This window comes from Poecilia latipinna, unplaced genomic scaffold (assembly GCF_001443285.1).
Source record: "Poecilia latipinna isolate Pla-1442-1.1 unplaced genomic scaffold, P_latipinna-1.0 Scaffold1730, whole genome shotgun sequence".
Lineage (NCBI taxonomy): Eukaryota > Metazoa > Chordata > Actinopteri > Cyprinodontiformes > Poeciliidae > Poecilia > Poecilia latipinna.
The window spans coordinates 77,855-93,599 of record NW_015114346.1 but is presented as its reverse complement, the minus strand read 5'-3'; the positions used below and the strand labels follow the sequence as shown (position 1 = coordinate 93,599).

Here is a 15,745-nt window from a genome sequence, read left to right as displayed (position 1 = left end):
GAAACATTCACAATCTGAACTATGCCTAGGTGGGCCCCATGTGGGGAAAAGGAGGGCAGACTATATGGGTCCCACCTAGGCATGCTGGCTATGAATCTTGAGTTTCATTACAAAAAAGCATGCACTGTATCAGTCTGGAAAGGATTACTCTAAATAACCATAAATGTGTTTTATTATTATGAGCTTAAATTTAAATGTGTTTTACTTTGCAGGTTATTTTTTATGTTTTAAGTCCTTGACTTCGACCAAAACTGATATAATAAGAAATAAAAGCATAAATATATATTTAGACCAATAGTAGATGAGCTGGACATCAAAGGCAGCTCTACTCATGACATAACGATGCAGGAGGCAATGCCAAAAGGAGGGCTTGTATGAGGAAAAGACAAAACAAAATATCTACTTTTCTTTACAAAAACATGTTTAGGGGAAATAAAAAAGAAAATATTTGCATTTCTTGATGTAAATTCGTGTAAGGACAAGGAAAAATTTTTAAAAAAATTTATGCTTTTATTTTTTTGGTCAGTTTTGTTCCTCCACAGGACTGATCCTGTCAAGATTGTCAATAAACATAGAAATAAATAAATGGCTTGATGAAGAAATTACTGTGCCAAATATTGCATGCAAAAAAGGAGACCTTTTCCAACTTACACATTTTCACAGTATTAATTGAATGTCATTAATAATACATTTTCCATTTAATTTTCAATCTTAATTTTATTCATTTATGTTTGGTTCATATTTTCCATATTCTGTATTTTGTTACTGTCAAATTTCATTTGATTTTTTTTTTTTTCAAAAAAAAAAAAATATATATTTTTTATATATAGATATCTATATATAGATATATATCTATGTATATATATATCTATAGATATATATCTATCTATCTATCTATATATAGATAGATAGATATATATATCTATATATAGATATATATATAGATATCAAATCATATAGATATAGATATATCTATATCTAGATATATATCTATATATATAGTCAGTATTTTTATTATACATTTGTTTTCTCATATATTTGCTTGTACAGTTGACCGATGTTAAGATAACAATAAAATGGGAGTTTTGGTCTTGGGGGGAAAAAAAAAAAAAAAAAAAAAAAAGAGTTCAACAGTCTATAGAAAATGCCTAGGTATGTGAATGAAAAAGAAGCAAATGCTCAAAAATAAAAAAGGAGGCCTTGCGAGGGAACGAAGCATTACATTCCCTCGCAAAGCTTTTGCATTACCTCGCAAAAGTTTTGTGTTCTCTTGCAATAATGTACTGATCAGTTCATGTGGCATAATTCAATACTGTAAGTCAGTGGTGCCCAAAGTGGGTCCTGCAGAGCCAGCATCCTCCATGTTTTAGGTCTCTCCCTGGTTTAGCACACCTGGATCAAATGATGGCTCATTAGGAGGTACATTAACAAGATGAAAAGGTTGTTACTACCACCAGGGAGAGAACTAAAATGTGAAGGATGCCGGCCCTCGAGGACCCACTTTAGGCACCCCTGCTGTAAGTCTTTCTTACGGTGGCCATCATACTTTCTGCTATTATATAAGGTTTCTCCTTATATCTTAATATCTTGTTGTGAAATATCTGAAGTTTTATATATTTTTTCTTTAGGATTGAAAACCACAAACCTATGATATATATATATATATAAAAAAACCTTTCTGTAAGTAGGAAAGAAATAAAAAAAAACACATCCAAACTATTTGGACTATTTCTGAGTTATTACAGGGTAAAAAGTCATCCGACAGTTTTGATTGTGTCTCTTTTATGTTGCTTCTGAATGGTTTAAAGGGCTGTTTACATGTGCAGTTCCATCTCAGCCTTACAGAAACAGACATAAACATGCAGTGAATAAATCAATTTCCAATCAGTTTTTTGCACCAAAGAGTTAATAATAATAAACACGTTTTTGATTGAGGCCATTTGAAATGTTAAATTAACATACGTGACTGTATACAAAATAGACCAGCAAATATTGCAGAAAGCACATTGTGAGGCAACACAAAAGAAAAAATGTTCCCCATTTCTCCTAGGGGGCTCCGTACATAGGGAATACCATTGGGACATTGGTATTCTACTTTGTCATTTTTGAGACAAAAAACTAAACATGATATTTTTAAGTCTGTTCCAGCTCTAAATATGCAGTCAGTAATTAACAACTTCAATTATAAGAGAAAAACATTTTATTTTTGTTGTGAAACTACAAAACATAGTGTTTGTGTTTTGTCTGCCATCTTCCTTTTTTGTGCTGGTGAAATATTTACAACTCTTATCGACAGTTACAGTGTCTGAGAATGAAATTCACAGCTTTTTCTGGACTTTTGATAAAAAGAACAAAACTGGAGGAAAAAAAGGACACCCAAATCACAAAAGTGCAATAAATACACACCATATGGGTGTAATAGCTGTCGGCAAACACGTCACCTGGTTCATCAGCAGTCATAATACGGACTATTAGAAAACAAAATCATAATCAAATCAGAGACCAAAAAAAGCTGCAATTATACAAAAGCTACATGATTTACTGTGATTCCTTGGGAAAGCCGACATTCCTTCATCCTGGTTCAGTTATAAGTCCGTTTATGGTTCATAGGTTCATCTATGTGCTATATAAGACTGACCATATTCAGAAAATAAACCTCTTTGTGGTTAAAAAGTAAATAAAAATAAAAGGTTAAAGTTCATGCCATGGTGTTCAGTGATGAAGACAAATATATGGTCTTATGTTCCTGTGAGGAATAGGATTTTTCTACTGAATAAAGACATTTAACACCTGAATTTTATCACAACGGAGTGTAAATATTTTAGTTCCAATATGAACTGAAAACATTTACAGGATCTACATATCTTTCCAATTCTTCAATGCAGTTAATCTAAAAGCAGGGATCAGAGGAAAACATCTGGAATGACTGTAGCAGCAAGGCATGATGTTTTAAAACAGACCAGGGTCTGTTCCCTAAGGGGCAGAGGACTGTATTTGGGTCCACTAGCAGTAGATTCTAGGCTGTTCACGTCTTCTCGGTGGTCATTTTTTAGGTTGCTCCTCTGCTGGAGAGAAAGCTGTAGTTGGTTAAAGGAAGGATCTATAGAGCAGTTATAGGTTCAGGATCTGCAGAACGACTTAACTGAAATGAGCTTCTAAAAAAGAGAAAATCTCAAGATCATGTCTATTCAGGATAGGACCCTAACTGAATTCACCACCCATCAATCCAATCAGTCAATTTACAATTCAACCATCCAATATATCTCCATCCAACCGACCATTCATCCATCCATCCAATTTAGCATCCATCTACCAAATTTATAGGAGTACACCGATTGCAGTTTTCTGGCTGATCCATCCGTCCGTCAATCAATTTACTATCCATCCAATCAAACTGCAATGCACTCAGCACCAACCATTTTATACCATTTACTTTATGCTACTGCATCATTTGACTCTTCATTATGTACATGAAAAAACATTTTAACTGTATTTGTAAAATGTTACCTGCTCAGGGATAACAGACAAAAATCTGGAAAATTCTACTAAATCTGGTATATTTGCATCTGTACCTGTTGCAAATGTTAATTAATGTGCATGTCCCTTTCAAATACATTATAATTAAATCAGTCATTCTGCCATTCATTAATCCATCCATTCAATTGGATGAAGCATGAGAATCTTTCCTCAAACACTTCAGCTAAGTTTTTGCCTTCTGCAGAAAAAAAAGCCATCAGTCATTACCGATAACTACTCTGAAGAACCCCACAATAACAACAACAACAACAACAAAAAAAAACATCTTTAATTATGCCTTTAATTTTTGTGTAAACAGTAAAACAGGCAACCAATGAAAAGATCAAAAACTGTAACGGCATGGGCTGTAAAACCTAAACAAGCTGAAAGAGCTGCAGCAAAGAGGTGTTTAATGGTTCATTTAAAACTCTGTTGGGGCCAGAAAAAAATAAAAAGGTGATATGTTTATTGTATTGGTGCAAAGCATTTTTACTTCCAGTTATAAAACACATCAGAGTGATATGTACATAAATACTCCAGTTATAGTAGGGAAACATGGCAGGATGAAGCCGAAAGTTAAGACTGATAAAACGGGACCAAAACAAAATCAGTCAGAAAGAAACAAGGAGTCTCTGTGCTTGCATTGCAGAGAAACCTTTATGTCTCTATGGGCTGACTGGAAGATTTTTTTCTCTTGTGAACAAACATACAATCAGTAGGAATTCACAGTCATCAAAAATACATTTTGATCTTCATTTCCTGCATGTTTCAACAATCAATAATCATCCAGCATGAAGGAGAGGCTTCTAGAAAACCTCAGATCAAGGTTCCTTTTGTGGTTTTTTTCTCCTAAAGTTTTATAAAGTGCAGACTATCCAATAAACTACCTGAGTGTTAGTGAGTTAGTGTCGATTCTACATTTTGCTGAGCTGGTTAGAGATAATTGGACTGACAAAATGCTTGTTTTTCAAAGAGTATGCCTCTGGTTTTCCTCTCTGAGTTGGTGCGTAATGTTCTACAATCATCTTAAATGCTGCTTGTTTTAAGTTAAAATGGCAGATCCTACTGAAGAAATGAGTTTTAATTCATATGATTTGGTGACACCTGTGGACAAATGTGGTAAATGCAGGTGTTTGAGGATTCATCAAGTCTACTTCCATAATTTGGGATTTCTAAATTAGAGAAACCTGTTGCTCTCACTGAATATTTTACAGAACCCATGTTCAAATTTTGATTTAATTGTTTTAACTTTAAAAGTCTGAATGAATATTGTCACATTCCTAAAATAATGTCCTAAGTAATTTTTGCCAATAAAATCACCACCTCTCTTTTGCCCAAAGACGAATGCAGCACCTACGTGTTAGGAGCTGTATCTTTTTGAAAAATTTTATGTTTATAAAAGTTATCATAGAAAAACAAAAACAATATTCAGGCCTTAACTGAATTCAATGAGAAAAATCTCTTCTGATACCTAAAATTGGATCCCTCTTAGCAACAACTCTTAAAACAAACTATCAGGAGTTCACAAACACCAAACAACCGTTAAAATGTTGTTAGCTTCATGCTACTTAACAGAAACTTTAGATCCTGCGCCAGGATATTTTTTGCTGAAATGCACCTTGGGAGTTGTAGTTTTGGGGACAATTTAGCAAAAACAAGATGCACCAACTTTAACAAGCAGAAGGCTTTTAAACTCATACACAGATGTTTTCTTCACGTCTGCAGCAAAAACATAAAAACATCAAAAGAAACACTGTGCTTGTGTGTTTGCATATACAATTTTCTAAATGCTCTAAAAATAAAGTGTGAATATTAAATATTTTTCAGATTTGTTTTGATTCGTCATCAGCGTAATCTGAACTCTAGTACCATTGTTGATTTAATTTTGCGCCACTTATGTACATTATCTGTGTAAGTTTAGTATAAAAGTCAGATTTTTTGCTGGAATGACTTGAAACAACTAAAACTAGCTGGTTAGTAACAGAAACAAAACAGCAAATGAAGATGGAGGAGCTCCAGAGAGCCATCTTACATGTACAGACTACCCACATGAGAAGTGCTGAGCTGCTTTAAAATGTGTTTCTTCACCGCTTCGAGTGGTCTTTTTTTGTGTCCAATATGTTCTTAACTCTTTACGACACCAGCGAGAGTTCGCCCTGCAGCGAGGGAGCAACAGGGTCAGAGGGGAAAGATACTTTGAAATGCTTCTCTACACGTCATCGGCCGGCAGGTTGGGGATGCTGGTCTTTGCTCGCGTCAAAAACGCAATCTTCTCTCTGGAAAATAAACAGAAAATATAATATGTTAAAAAGCAGACTGTAACATATTTTAGATTTTTGATTACATCCATATTCTGTTGATGGCAAAATAAAGTCTAACTTTTACACTGCCACCCACAGCTTCTCTGTAATGTAGACTTCTTATAATAATGATGATAAATAGTAAATTTAAATACATAAATAAATAAGCTAAATAACTAAAACATCTAAACAAAATAAAAATCTAAATAAAAGATAACCATTTTATAAAAATCTAGTAAAAAAAATCTGAATAAAATAAAGTCCTGAATTAATAAAAAAGGTTAAAATAAGAATAAACAAATAATTACAAGTGCAAAATGAATAAGTAATCAAAATAACTAAAATAAAAAGAAATAAAGAACCTAAATAAAAAAATAAAATATCTAAATAAATTTATTAACATTTAAATAAAAAAAAGCAAAATTAACATATAAATATAATCAAACAAAACAAATAAATCAAAATAAATCAAGAACTTCAATAAATAACCACATAAAATACACACCAAGTAATAAGTGTGTATTATAAATCATTGCATTTATTATATTACTTCTCTATGTCCTGTTTCAATTACTGTATTTTCTGGACTAAGTCGCTTTGGAATACAAGTCACAAAAGTTAAAAATGCATCATGAAGAAGAAAAAACAAACATAAATCGCACCTGACTCAGGACCAGCCAATCTATTAAAAAACTCTGACTTATACATAAAACACGGGAAATAACTAGGACCTTATCTCCTACCTAAAGGTCTGGACCTCAGAGAGCTCCTTTCCACTCTGTCCTCTGATCTTGTGGACTTCCTTGGCTGCTGCTTTCATCATCTTCTCTACCCGTTTCTCCTGCAGCTGCTCCTCTCGAGTCTGAAACAGACAAGACATTAAAACTGCTGTTCCCTTACTGGGATCGTCCTCCTGTCTGGTGGGTTTTCTAACCTGTTTCTCAGCCTGTTTGAGGAGCAGACGGAAGCGTTCGTCCTCTTGGATCCAGGCAGGCAGCTCCCTCTGTCCCTGCTGCCTTGCCTTCTCCAGCTGGATCTTCAGCTCCCGCAGAACTCGCAGCTCCTGGGTCAGTCGGGCCTGCCGTGTCCGGGATACCTGTAGGTCCAGCTCCAGGTCCAGGGAAGTGCGGAGGAGACCATCCAGACCTTTCACCTGCACTGGAGGCTGTCGAGAGGACAGACAGAAACCCTTAAAGGGACAGTATTATAGGTTTTCCAGGCATATAGTGCCATTTTACAGCTTCTGCTACATATGAAATATGACACAAAAGAAATTTGACTTTCTAATTTAACGTCTTGAAATTGGGACTTTGTTTCTTTAAGAAGCTCCTGCTCTTTCCAACACTCCCCCTTCAGGAGGCCATCGCAACATGGCTCCTCTTTTACCACCGTTGCACTGAGAAGTAGCTCATATAAAGAGCTCAGCTGATACGCAGTTTCATCACATGTTTGCTAATTGCTGCTGGTTGGTCTGAAGGAGCTGAGTGGTGGAGTCACAAGGGAGAGGTGCTCTGTGAGCTGGTATTTTGGAAACTGCAGCGCCAAGGACATGAAGCCAGAAATTCTAATTGTCAATGACAAGTACATATTTTCATGAAAATGCTTTCATCATCCTGGACAAGCCCCCAAAAACAGAGACGACGTCAGTAATAAATAGGATGATTTATTTCTTCCTTAAACATAAGGTGCATTTTAAAGGATGTAAACTGCAGTTCAATATTCACATATTTATGTTTCTAAGGTACTTCTAAATGCTAATCTGAGATGTTTTGCAGTTACATGTTTTATGTCAGACTGTTCAATATCATCAAACAGAAAAACTCCAAATACCCAACAAATATTCCTAGAATGCCACCACAATATGCTTATTAACCACAGTTTAAACAGAGATGACTGCATGAATGAAAAGGATTCCTTCTACCTACCCTTTTCATGCGCATGCTGCGTCTTTCTGAGGCATTTCTGACAAATGGAGACTTCTTGGAGAGTGTGGAGCTGTCGCTGTCGCTCCGATTAATCTGAAGAATGAAACCACTAGATTAAAGACACAACTGTAGCAAAGTTTTTTTTCTTTCACATGATGGTGAAGGCTGTCAGTTACCCTGCAAATGTACTGGCTCTGAGGTCCAGGGGAGAAAGTCTTGGAGCGGATGATGGTGTTGCCCCTCATAAAGGGGATCTGCTGGTGGAAGTCAGGACGGCGCTCCTTGGGTCGAACCACCGACCATGCTGACAAATTGTCAATGCTTGTCTCTTTGTTGACCTGGAAGATGGTGATACATCGATAATAAGACAGTTAAGACCAGGACTCAACTACCAACTTTTCTTCTTGCTCAAAAGGTAGAAATAAAAGCAGCTACCTTCTCAGTGATGGGTGCCGTCGGAGTGGATTTGGCCACCTTCTGCTCCTCTTCATTCTCCTCTTTCTCTCCAACCCATTGACTGTTGTCAGGGTAAAACTCTTCCTCTTCATCTTCAGTTTCCACACCCTCCTCATCATTTTCTTCTGCCTCTTCATTAGACATGTCTGCCTCAAGAGGATCACCTTGCCTGATGATCCATAGACACATTTTTATTCCATCCTAATCCGGTAGAATCTAGGACTGCTTGGCAAAAATTAGATCAGAAAAGTATTTTTGCATTGTCACATCTACAGAAATGGAGGTTTGAAACCCGACATGAACTTTGGGAGTTGTTTATGTTTGAAAACGTTAACACAACCAGCGGTTTTCAGAATAAAGACATGATTCTGAGATTAAAGTTTGAATATTGAGATTCAAGTCAAAATCCAAGTCAGAATTTTAAGAAAAACATTGTAATTCTGTGATTGAAGTACAAATTTTGAGATTATAGTCTAAGTTTCGAGATTAAAGTTTGAAAGAAAAGTCAGAATTCTGGGATTAAGGTCAAAATTTCGAGAAAACAGAATCCTGAGATTCAAGTCAACATCTTCAGAAAAAAAGTCACATTTCTGACTTTTATACGAGACATACGAGACGGGTATGGCTGCAGTGGAAAGCCACTTTTTTCTTTTTCTGGAAAAGAAAAAAGATTAAAATAACTTTTTTCTTTTCCAGTGGCCATAATCCTCTTTTGTAAACATAAAAGATCTGGGTTTACATATGTTGGATTACTACTGGAATAGGTTTAAAATCATAAATGGGCATCAAACACTGTTCAAGAAGGGACTAGTTTAAATTTTCAAAGTAGAGCTTTCAAAATAAAACTCGTCTCGTCATTTAAAAGCATGTTCTATAAAACAAGTAAAACCAAACCAGTGAGGAAAGGAGCTTATGTTTGTCTTTTTCAAATAAAGAACACAAATGAAGACTTTTCACTTTTAAAGTCTAACCATTTCATAGGTTCAATTATTAAAGGAGTCTCAATTAAAGAAATAATGCTGATTTATGGTTTGTCACCATTGGGTAGCTCTGTGGTCTGTTAATACAGCAACAGAAATACACAATGAATCAAGCAACAGAAAACCGTTTTGGACCGTAGGTTACCTATAATTTTGCCACACTTTGGGTTTCTATTACATCATTCTGTGTGATTCAACACAAACAGCAGAGCAAGACACATGTAAGGAAAAGTTGGAAAACGTACCACTCAGTCTCAGGAGGCTGGACTCCTTCGTGTGCCTGAAATAAAAAAATCTCAAATAATTATTGGCTCAAAAACACCAATAAAGTGGGTTATAGTGAGTTACTGCTGATAAATCTGGTTGGACAAGCTGTTAATTCTAAGAATCTGCACTAGGTGTCAGTTCCTCTGTAGTTACCCTGCCAGAGCTGCCCTGTGCTCTTGTTTCCTTGTCCTTGTTGTTAATCTCAGACATGTGGAGGCAACTCAGCAGGTTGTACCACTTGGTGTGTCGCTCCTGTGAACAGCTGACATCAGCCAGGCTGATCTGGGCTCCAGCCTGAAGGAGAGGAAAAATAATCAGAAGACTTCCTGCTGATATCCTTCAGCCGTCATGCTGAGAAACGTATTTAAATCTTTAAAAATCCCATAAATAAGAGCTGAACAGGGACCCACCAGACACTCCTCATGGCCTGACTTGCTGGTGTTACAGATGTCAACCCTGAGGGTCTTCTGCCGCAATCCGTTGTGTGACGTCTGCATGCCGAACACCTCGTTGATGGCCACCACGTCCTGAGGGAGCAGGCCTCGTGTTCGGAAGAGGCAGTGGGTGGCCTGAACGGGCGGCAGCACCGCCATGCGGACGTGCCTGCAGGAAACATTTTGGGTCACCGTTTGTTCTTTGATTTAACACAGGATTCATGATGGCAGAAATTAGTTCATACATTTTCTGATCAGCCGGCAGAAAGAGGGCACTGCAGTTGGACAGCTGCATGATATAGACAATGAAGCGTTGGTCTCTGGATTCGTAGCGGAAGCCGAGCTGGACCTGGGAGCAGCCAGACGCAGACCGGTCCTCATAGGAGCTCAGGAGGAGTTCTGTAGGGAGGCCTGGCCTGGAGAAGAAACAGCAAGAGGGGAAATGTATACACTTTTCATTACAAAAAACTGGGTTTAAAGCTACAGTATGTAACATATTAAAAATATGTATTTTTACATATTTGTTAAAAAAAAAAAAAAAAAAAGATCTCCTATGCCTACTCCCAATGCTTACTAGAAACAACCAATCAGGGCCAAGAGGCGGGCCTTAGGTCTTAGCACTGTCAATCACCCATCTGTGTGGGACTGCTAGTTAACATTGCCACCAATGATATTTCTGTTTTTGGTCATGAGTGTTGCATTTTTCTTTAGATGGCAATAGTAGCTTAGGGAAGAGTTGGAGGAGGTCAATCTTTTCACAGATTATTAGTCTCATAACAAACGATCACGACTTGGTGACAGTTTTAACAAATATGTAAAGAAGATTTTTGAAAGAAAAGTTACATACTGCACTTTCAATGAGCATAAAAATAAAGAAGAAACGATGCAGAAATGAAAATGAAACATACTTGCGTTCTGATGGTTCATAAACTCCACTATCACCGGCCACTGACTCATCAGATACAGCTGAGGTCACGCCCATCTTCTTTGGCCCCGCCCCTTGAATCTGAGCACCTACATTCAACAGTTATGACAAAGAAAAATAAAACAGTGTACAATGCAACCAGGCATCAGATCTCCAGGCTTCCTGAATGTATTTTTCATTAGTTTTGAGCTGCTTTTTAACTCACTTGCCAACAGGTGAGTTAATGCATTTTATGAGCTCTAAAGCTAGAGCTCATAAAATGCATCCAAACCACAGATTGTATTTAAGCAGCAGAAATAGTTTTAAATATGAGAATTTTTATTACTGTGAATTTTGATTTGCACTCTTCATGAAGAAAAAAGTACATGAAGTTAAATGTTTATTGTTGAGACCAGCGGTCTGCAGCCTGGAGTCACTAGCGGCTCTTTGGACCGCCAATACTTTGACTAAAAATGAAAAAACACCAACTAATGGTTTTAAATGTAAATATAGTAATAAACTCATCTATATTATTGCTATTGTAACTATTATTGTCATCATTACAACTATTACTGATACTATTACAATTATTATTACTACTACTATTATCATAGGACAATTAGTTATTACTATTCCAATTATTACTATTACTACTATATTATTATAAATATTACAACTATCACTATTACTGCTATTGCTACTACTGCTATTGATATTATTACCATTACTACCATTATTTTTACTACTACTATTACATTAATATTATTATTGCTATTAACATTATTATCACTTCTACTGTGTTTATCATTACTATAATTGCAGCATCCCTGAAAGCGAAACGTTGCATCGGCTTGTTTTATTTGTGCAAGTTGAACAACAGGAGGTCAGTGAGAAAGTCCTGCATACATAATGAGCAATGAGCTGAGCTCTGGCAGCAGCAATGGAGACTGAACCAGAAACCGGACACCAGGTCCACCTTTCACCTGCGGCTCTGACAGGAGTCACGTTCTGCTTCTCACAGGCTGCTTCCAGCTCCATCTGACCCACTCTGATGTTTACAGATCAAACAACAAATGTGATACTCTATTTTTTTATTTATTTAACAAAATAAAACTACAATTTGTTGTCCCCCACAGAGAGTGTCTAATTTTTCTGCAATAATAAAACTTCTAATAAACCGGCTTTACGGTCATAAATGGAGGAAGCAGAAGGTAAACTGAGGAACGTCCAGCAGTGCAGCATGAAACAAGGAAAGCTCTCCACAATAGGAAGCAACAAGGAAAAGTCTGTAGCTCTATTAGAAAACAGATGAAATTGAACCCGTCCATCTCACTCACAGTTTAGATTTCTTATCACTAGTTGACTCAGGATTCCTGGTATTCTGCTTGCCAGTGAAGATATTTTCTTTGATATCTTTGTAACACAGGAGGTAAAGATTGACCCTGAAGTCTCAGAGCTGTGCAGTTCCTTCTTACTTTTCATTTTGCAGATGTAATCCAGCTCTGAAGGGACAGGGCATGGAAAAGTTTGGGAACCCCTAAACTAGGTAACCCTCTGCAGGAGACAGGCTTTTAGGTCAAAAATGGTAATAATGTGCACTATGTTTTATTGTATTATTAACACATAACAATTTTTAAAGATTAGCATTAATGTTGAGAGGCCGACTTTCTGTTGAACCATAATTGATGCTAGGAAGAGGCACAGAGTTCTGGGTAAAAGGCTGACCTTTGCACTCGTCTCCGAGGACATTGTTCAGGTTCTGCTTGTCCTCCAGCTGTTCTCTCCGCTGCTCCTCGGGATCCAGCTCCAGCTCTGTCAGCCTGCTGCGCAGCTCCAGGTCCAGCCCAACCCCGCCGGACCCCGCCTCCCCCGAAAGGAACGTGGTGTCCGAAACCAGCGGCGAGCACGGCGGCGACAGCGACGACAGAGATGAGCGCGGAGACAACGAGTTCATGGAACGCGGCGTTTCGGACAGCCTGAGGACCTGGACCCGGGAAGACTCGGCGCCGCCAGGCCCGGCGTCATCAGACCGCTCAGCGCCGCGCTGGCCACAGCCCGTCACCACCTCATGCTCGTGGATGGTGGTGATGGAGCTGGAGGGCCGGTAGCCGACCGGGCCGCCGTCCTGCAGGAGGCTGTCCAGCTTGCTGCACAGGTCCGGGTCGGCTAGCTCGGGCTGCTCCAGGTAGAGATCGGTGAAGCTGAGGGAGGAGGCGGAGCCAAGGCTGGATGTTGTGGCCAGCGAGCCGCGGCTGGATGCCAGCGAGCCGCGGCTGCTGCCGGACGAACAGGACAGAGTGCTGGCCGACAGGCTGAAGGGAAAACACAAAAAAATATATGAAATATTTCTGAAGATGATGATTAGTAATGAAATGTTTCAGTTCACTTCCATTTAAGAATGGGCAATACGGAATTTTATCACAATGTTTTCAAATACTATTTAATGACAGAGTATTAGTTCCTAAAAAAAACTAAAAATGTAAAAAAACAAATTTCTCAGAATAATTATGAGAAATTGTAATATGACTTTACAACTTTATTCACATGTTACAACTATTCTTATAATATCTTGAAATAAAAATTAAGTTAAGCTTTTTTTATGTTCTCTTGAAAATAAACAGGAGAAGAGTAAAAATAACATTTAGGCAGTTTTTTTAACTGAAATTTTTATCACAAGATATTTTTCACGATAAATAATACACAATGCAATAAATGCCCATGTTTGCAAATTTTTTTAACATTCGCACAATATTTTAAAATGTTTTGCACACATTTGTGATGGAAATACAGCTAATGACTGAAAGTTGCTTTTCAGCAAAAATAAATAAATAAAATAAAATATAATAAAATGAAAGGGAAAAAAAGGAAAGCTACTTTCATAGATCCTCAGATTGCTTGGAAGGAAGAGAAATAAAGTTTGGACCAAGTTAAAACCCAAAATGTTTTTGACTCCATCATCATGGAGGTTTCTGCTTCGGGCACCAGCATCAGGTGTGTTTATTTTTTTAACTGAGCTTCCCTTCCTGGGCTCAGACTGAATATTTTGGTGGAGTAGAAGGACCAACCTCCTCAGCTCCGTCTGCAGAGACGTGGCCAGTCGAACCGTCTCCTCCAGCTCCCGCACCAACTCGCTCCTCTTGCAGTGGAGTCGCAGCCTGAAACGACAGACATGTTTGAAAAAAAAATCATCAAGGTTTCAGCAGCTTCTGGATTAAAAGCTTCACATCGGAAACACAGGACTGCTACAGATTTAAGGCAGCAATTTATAAAACCCCACAGACTAATAATAATCTAAAAATTTTACTCCTTAATTGGGTATTGATTGAAACACACTAGAAATGAAATAAGAGTTTAACTGGTCATTTATTAATCTTGTGCATTGCTCCAGACATTCACGTTATCAGTAAAAATGAAGAGAAGGGAAGAAAAAGAAAATAAAGAAGGAAAGAAAGGAAAAAAGACCCAAGAAAGATTAGATGGGAAGGAATGGAAAGGAAGATGTAGAAAAGAAGGGAAGGAAACAAGGAAAAGATTAAGGATACAGGAAATACGAAAGGGAAGACAGAAAAAGGAAGAAAGAAGAGATGACTACAAAGAAAGGAAAAGGATGGACACAAGACAGACTTAAAGGAATGATTTGTCTGTAAAGAGAGGAAGGAAAGAAGGAAGGAAGGAAGGAAGGAAGGAAGGAAGGAAAAGAAAAATGGAACAAATGAAGTAAGGACGAGAACCAATGAAAACAGACAAGCAAGAATTAAGGAAGGAAGGAAAGGGTGGATGATGGAAGGAAGAAAGAAACAAAGGAAGAAAGGAAGGCAGGCAGGGGTACAAAGAATGACACAAAAGAAGAGAGGCAGGACACAAGGAAATAAAAGAATGAAAAGATGGAAAAGAATGAAGAAAAAGTCCCACAAGAAAGGAAAGGAAGTAAGAGATAATAAAGAACACAGCGGAAGGAGTGAAGGAGGGTAAAATGCAAACCCAGGATAAAGATTGCAGTCAGGAAACAGATATTTTTGTTTTATTTTTAATTTTTCTATCCTGAAATTAAATTCCAGCCATTTTCCCTGTGCTTCCCAGACAGTGAAGGACCCTGCTCAGAGAACCTGACGTTCATGGAGCCCAGCAGCGCCGCGTCTTGAGAACCCTACATCTGTCCGTCTGAACGGGCGCGTTTGTACGACGACTACAAGGGGTCCTTTCTGCCCGGCCGCCTCTCGAGTTTCAGGAACACAAAGAGACGCGGAGCTCAGGTAGAGTCTGACCTGGAACGTGAACAACGGCGGTCCTGTCAGGGAGGAAGAGGATGAGGAAGAGGAGGGGTGAAGGGACCTGCTGGTGTTCAGGCACAAAGGCAGGGAGGAAGATGGAGGAGCGACGGAGCGAGATAATCTGAGAGAAGGTCAGAGGCTTTGAAGATATTGAAGCTACACGGCATCATGATTCCTCTCATTCAGAACAGAAATGTTATTAATGTTTCCAACTACGCATAAGGCAGGGGTGTCCAAAGTGCGGTCCCGGGGTCATTTATGGTCTTAAAGGGACATGGAGAAAAAAAAGGAAAAAAAAAAAAAGAAATCCAGACTTACTTTCTCGAGATCCCGACTTTTTTCTCCAGATCCCTACCGTTTTTTTTTCTCAAGATCCCAACTTATTTTCCCAAGATCCCGAGAAACTAAGTCAAGATCCTGACTTGGTTTCTCAGGGAGCCAATTCCTTCAACACCAAGTGCACATCTTCTTTTCTCACACGAAGTCCATGCTCTCTGCATTTAGCGTACATCCATCGGTAACCGTGAAGCTGTCCAGAGGACTGCACCTGGTTATTAATGAATTCAACCAAAACTGCCAAGTCGGAATAGGACTTGCGCTGAATGAGTCCCCGCGCACTGAAAACTCTCTTCAGATGTCTCTCACTTATACAAAACCCATGTCTGCTGTCAAGCTCTGATTTGATGTGTTTT

The 15,745-nt window shown here is 38.2% G+C and overlaps 1 protein-coding gene across 3 annotated transcripts in view; it reads right to left on the bottom strand.

Moving 5' to 3' along the window:
• Positions 1-3,032: 3,032 nt before the first annotated feature.
• Positions 3,033-15,745, bottom strand: part of wwc1 (WW and C2 domain containing 1) — a 58,523-nt gene continuing 45,810 nt past the window's right edge. For all 3 annotated transcript variants that reach the window (XM_015060616.1, XM_015060617.1, XM_015060618.1), the window contains 13 exons: positions 13,848-13,937; positions 12,508-13,094; positions 10,787-10,892; positions 10,124-10,294; positions 9,855-10,047; positions 9,598-9,738; positions 9,423-9,457; positions 8,177-8,366; positions 7,918-8,079; positions 7,742-7,834; positions 6,751-6,981; positions 6,560-6,678; positions 3,033-5,792 (listed from right to left, as the gene is read on the bottom strand). In XM_015060616.1, the coding sequence (XP_014916102.1) occupies positions 5,726-5,792; positions 6,560-6,678; positions 6,751-6,981; positions 7,742-7,834; positions 7,918-8,079; positions 8,177-8,366; positions 9,423-9,457; positions 9,598-9,738; positions 9,855-10,047; positions 10,124-10,294; positions 10,787-10,892; positions 12,508-13,094; positions 13,848-13,937 (2,185 nt within the window). In that variant the 3' untranslated portion in view covers positions 3,033-5,725. The remainder of the gene's footprint in view (positions 5,793-6,559; positions 6,679-6,750; positions 6,982-7,741; positions 7,835-7,917; positions 8,080-8,176; positions 8,367-9,422; positions 9,458-9,597; positions 9,739-9,854; positions 10,048-10,123; positions 10,295-10,786; positions 10,893-12,507; positions 13,095-13,847; positions 13,938-15,745) is intronic.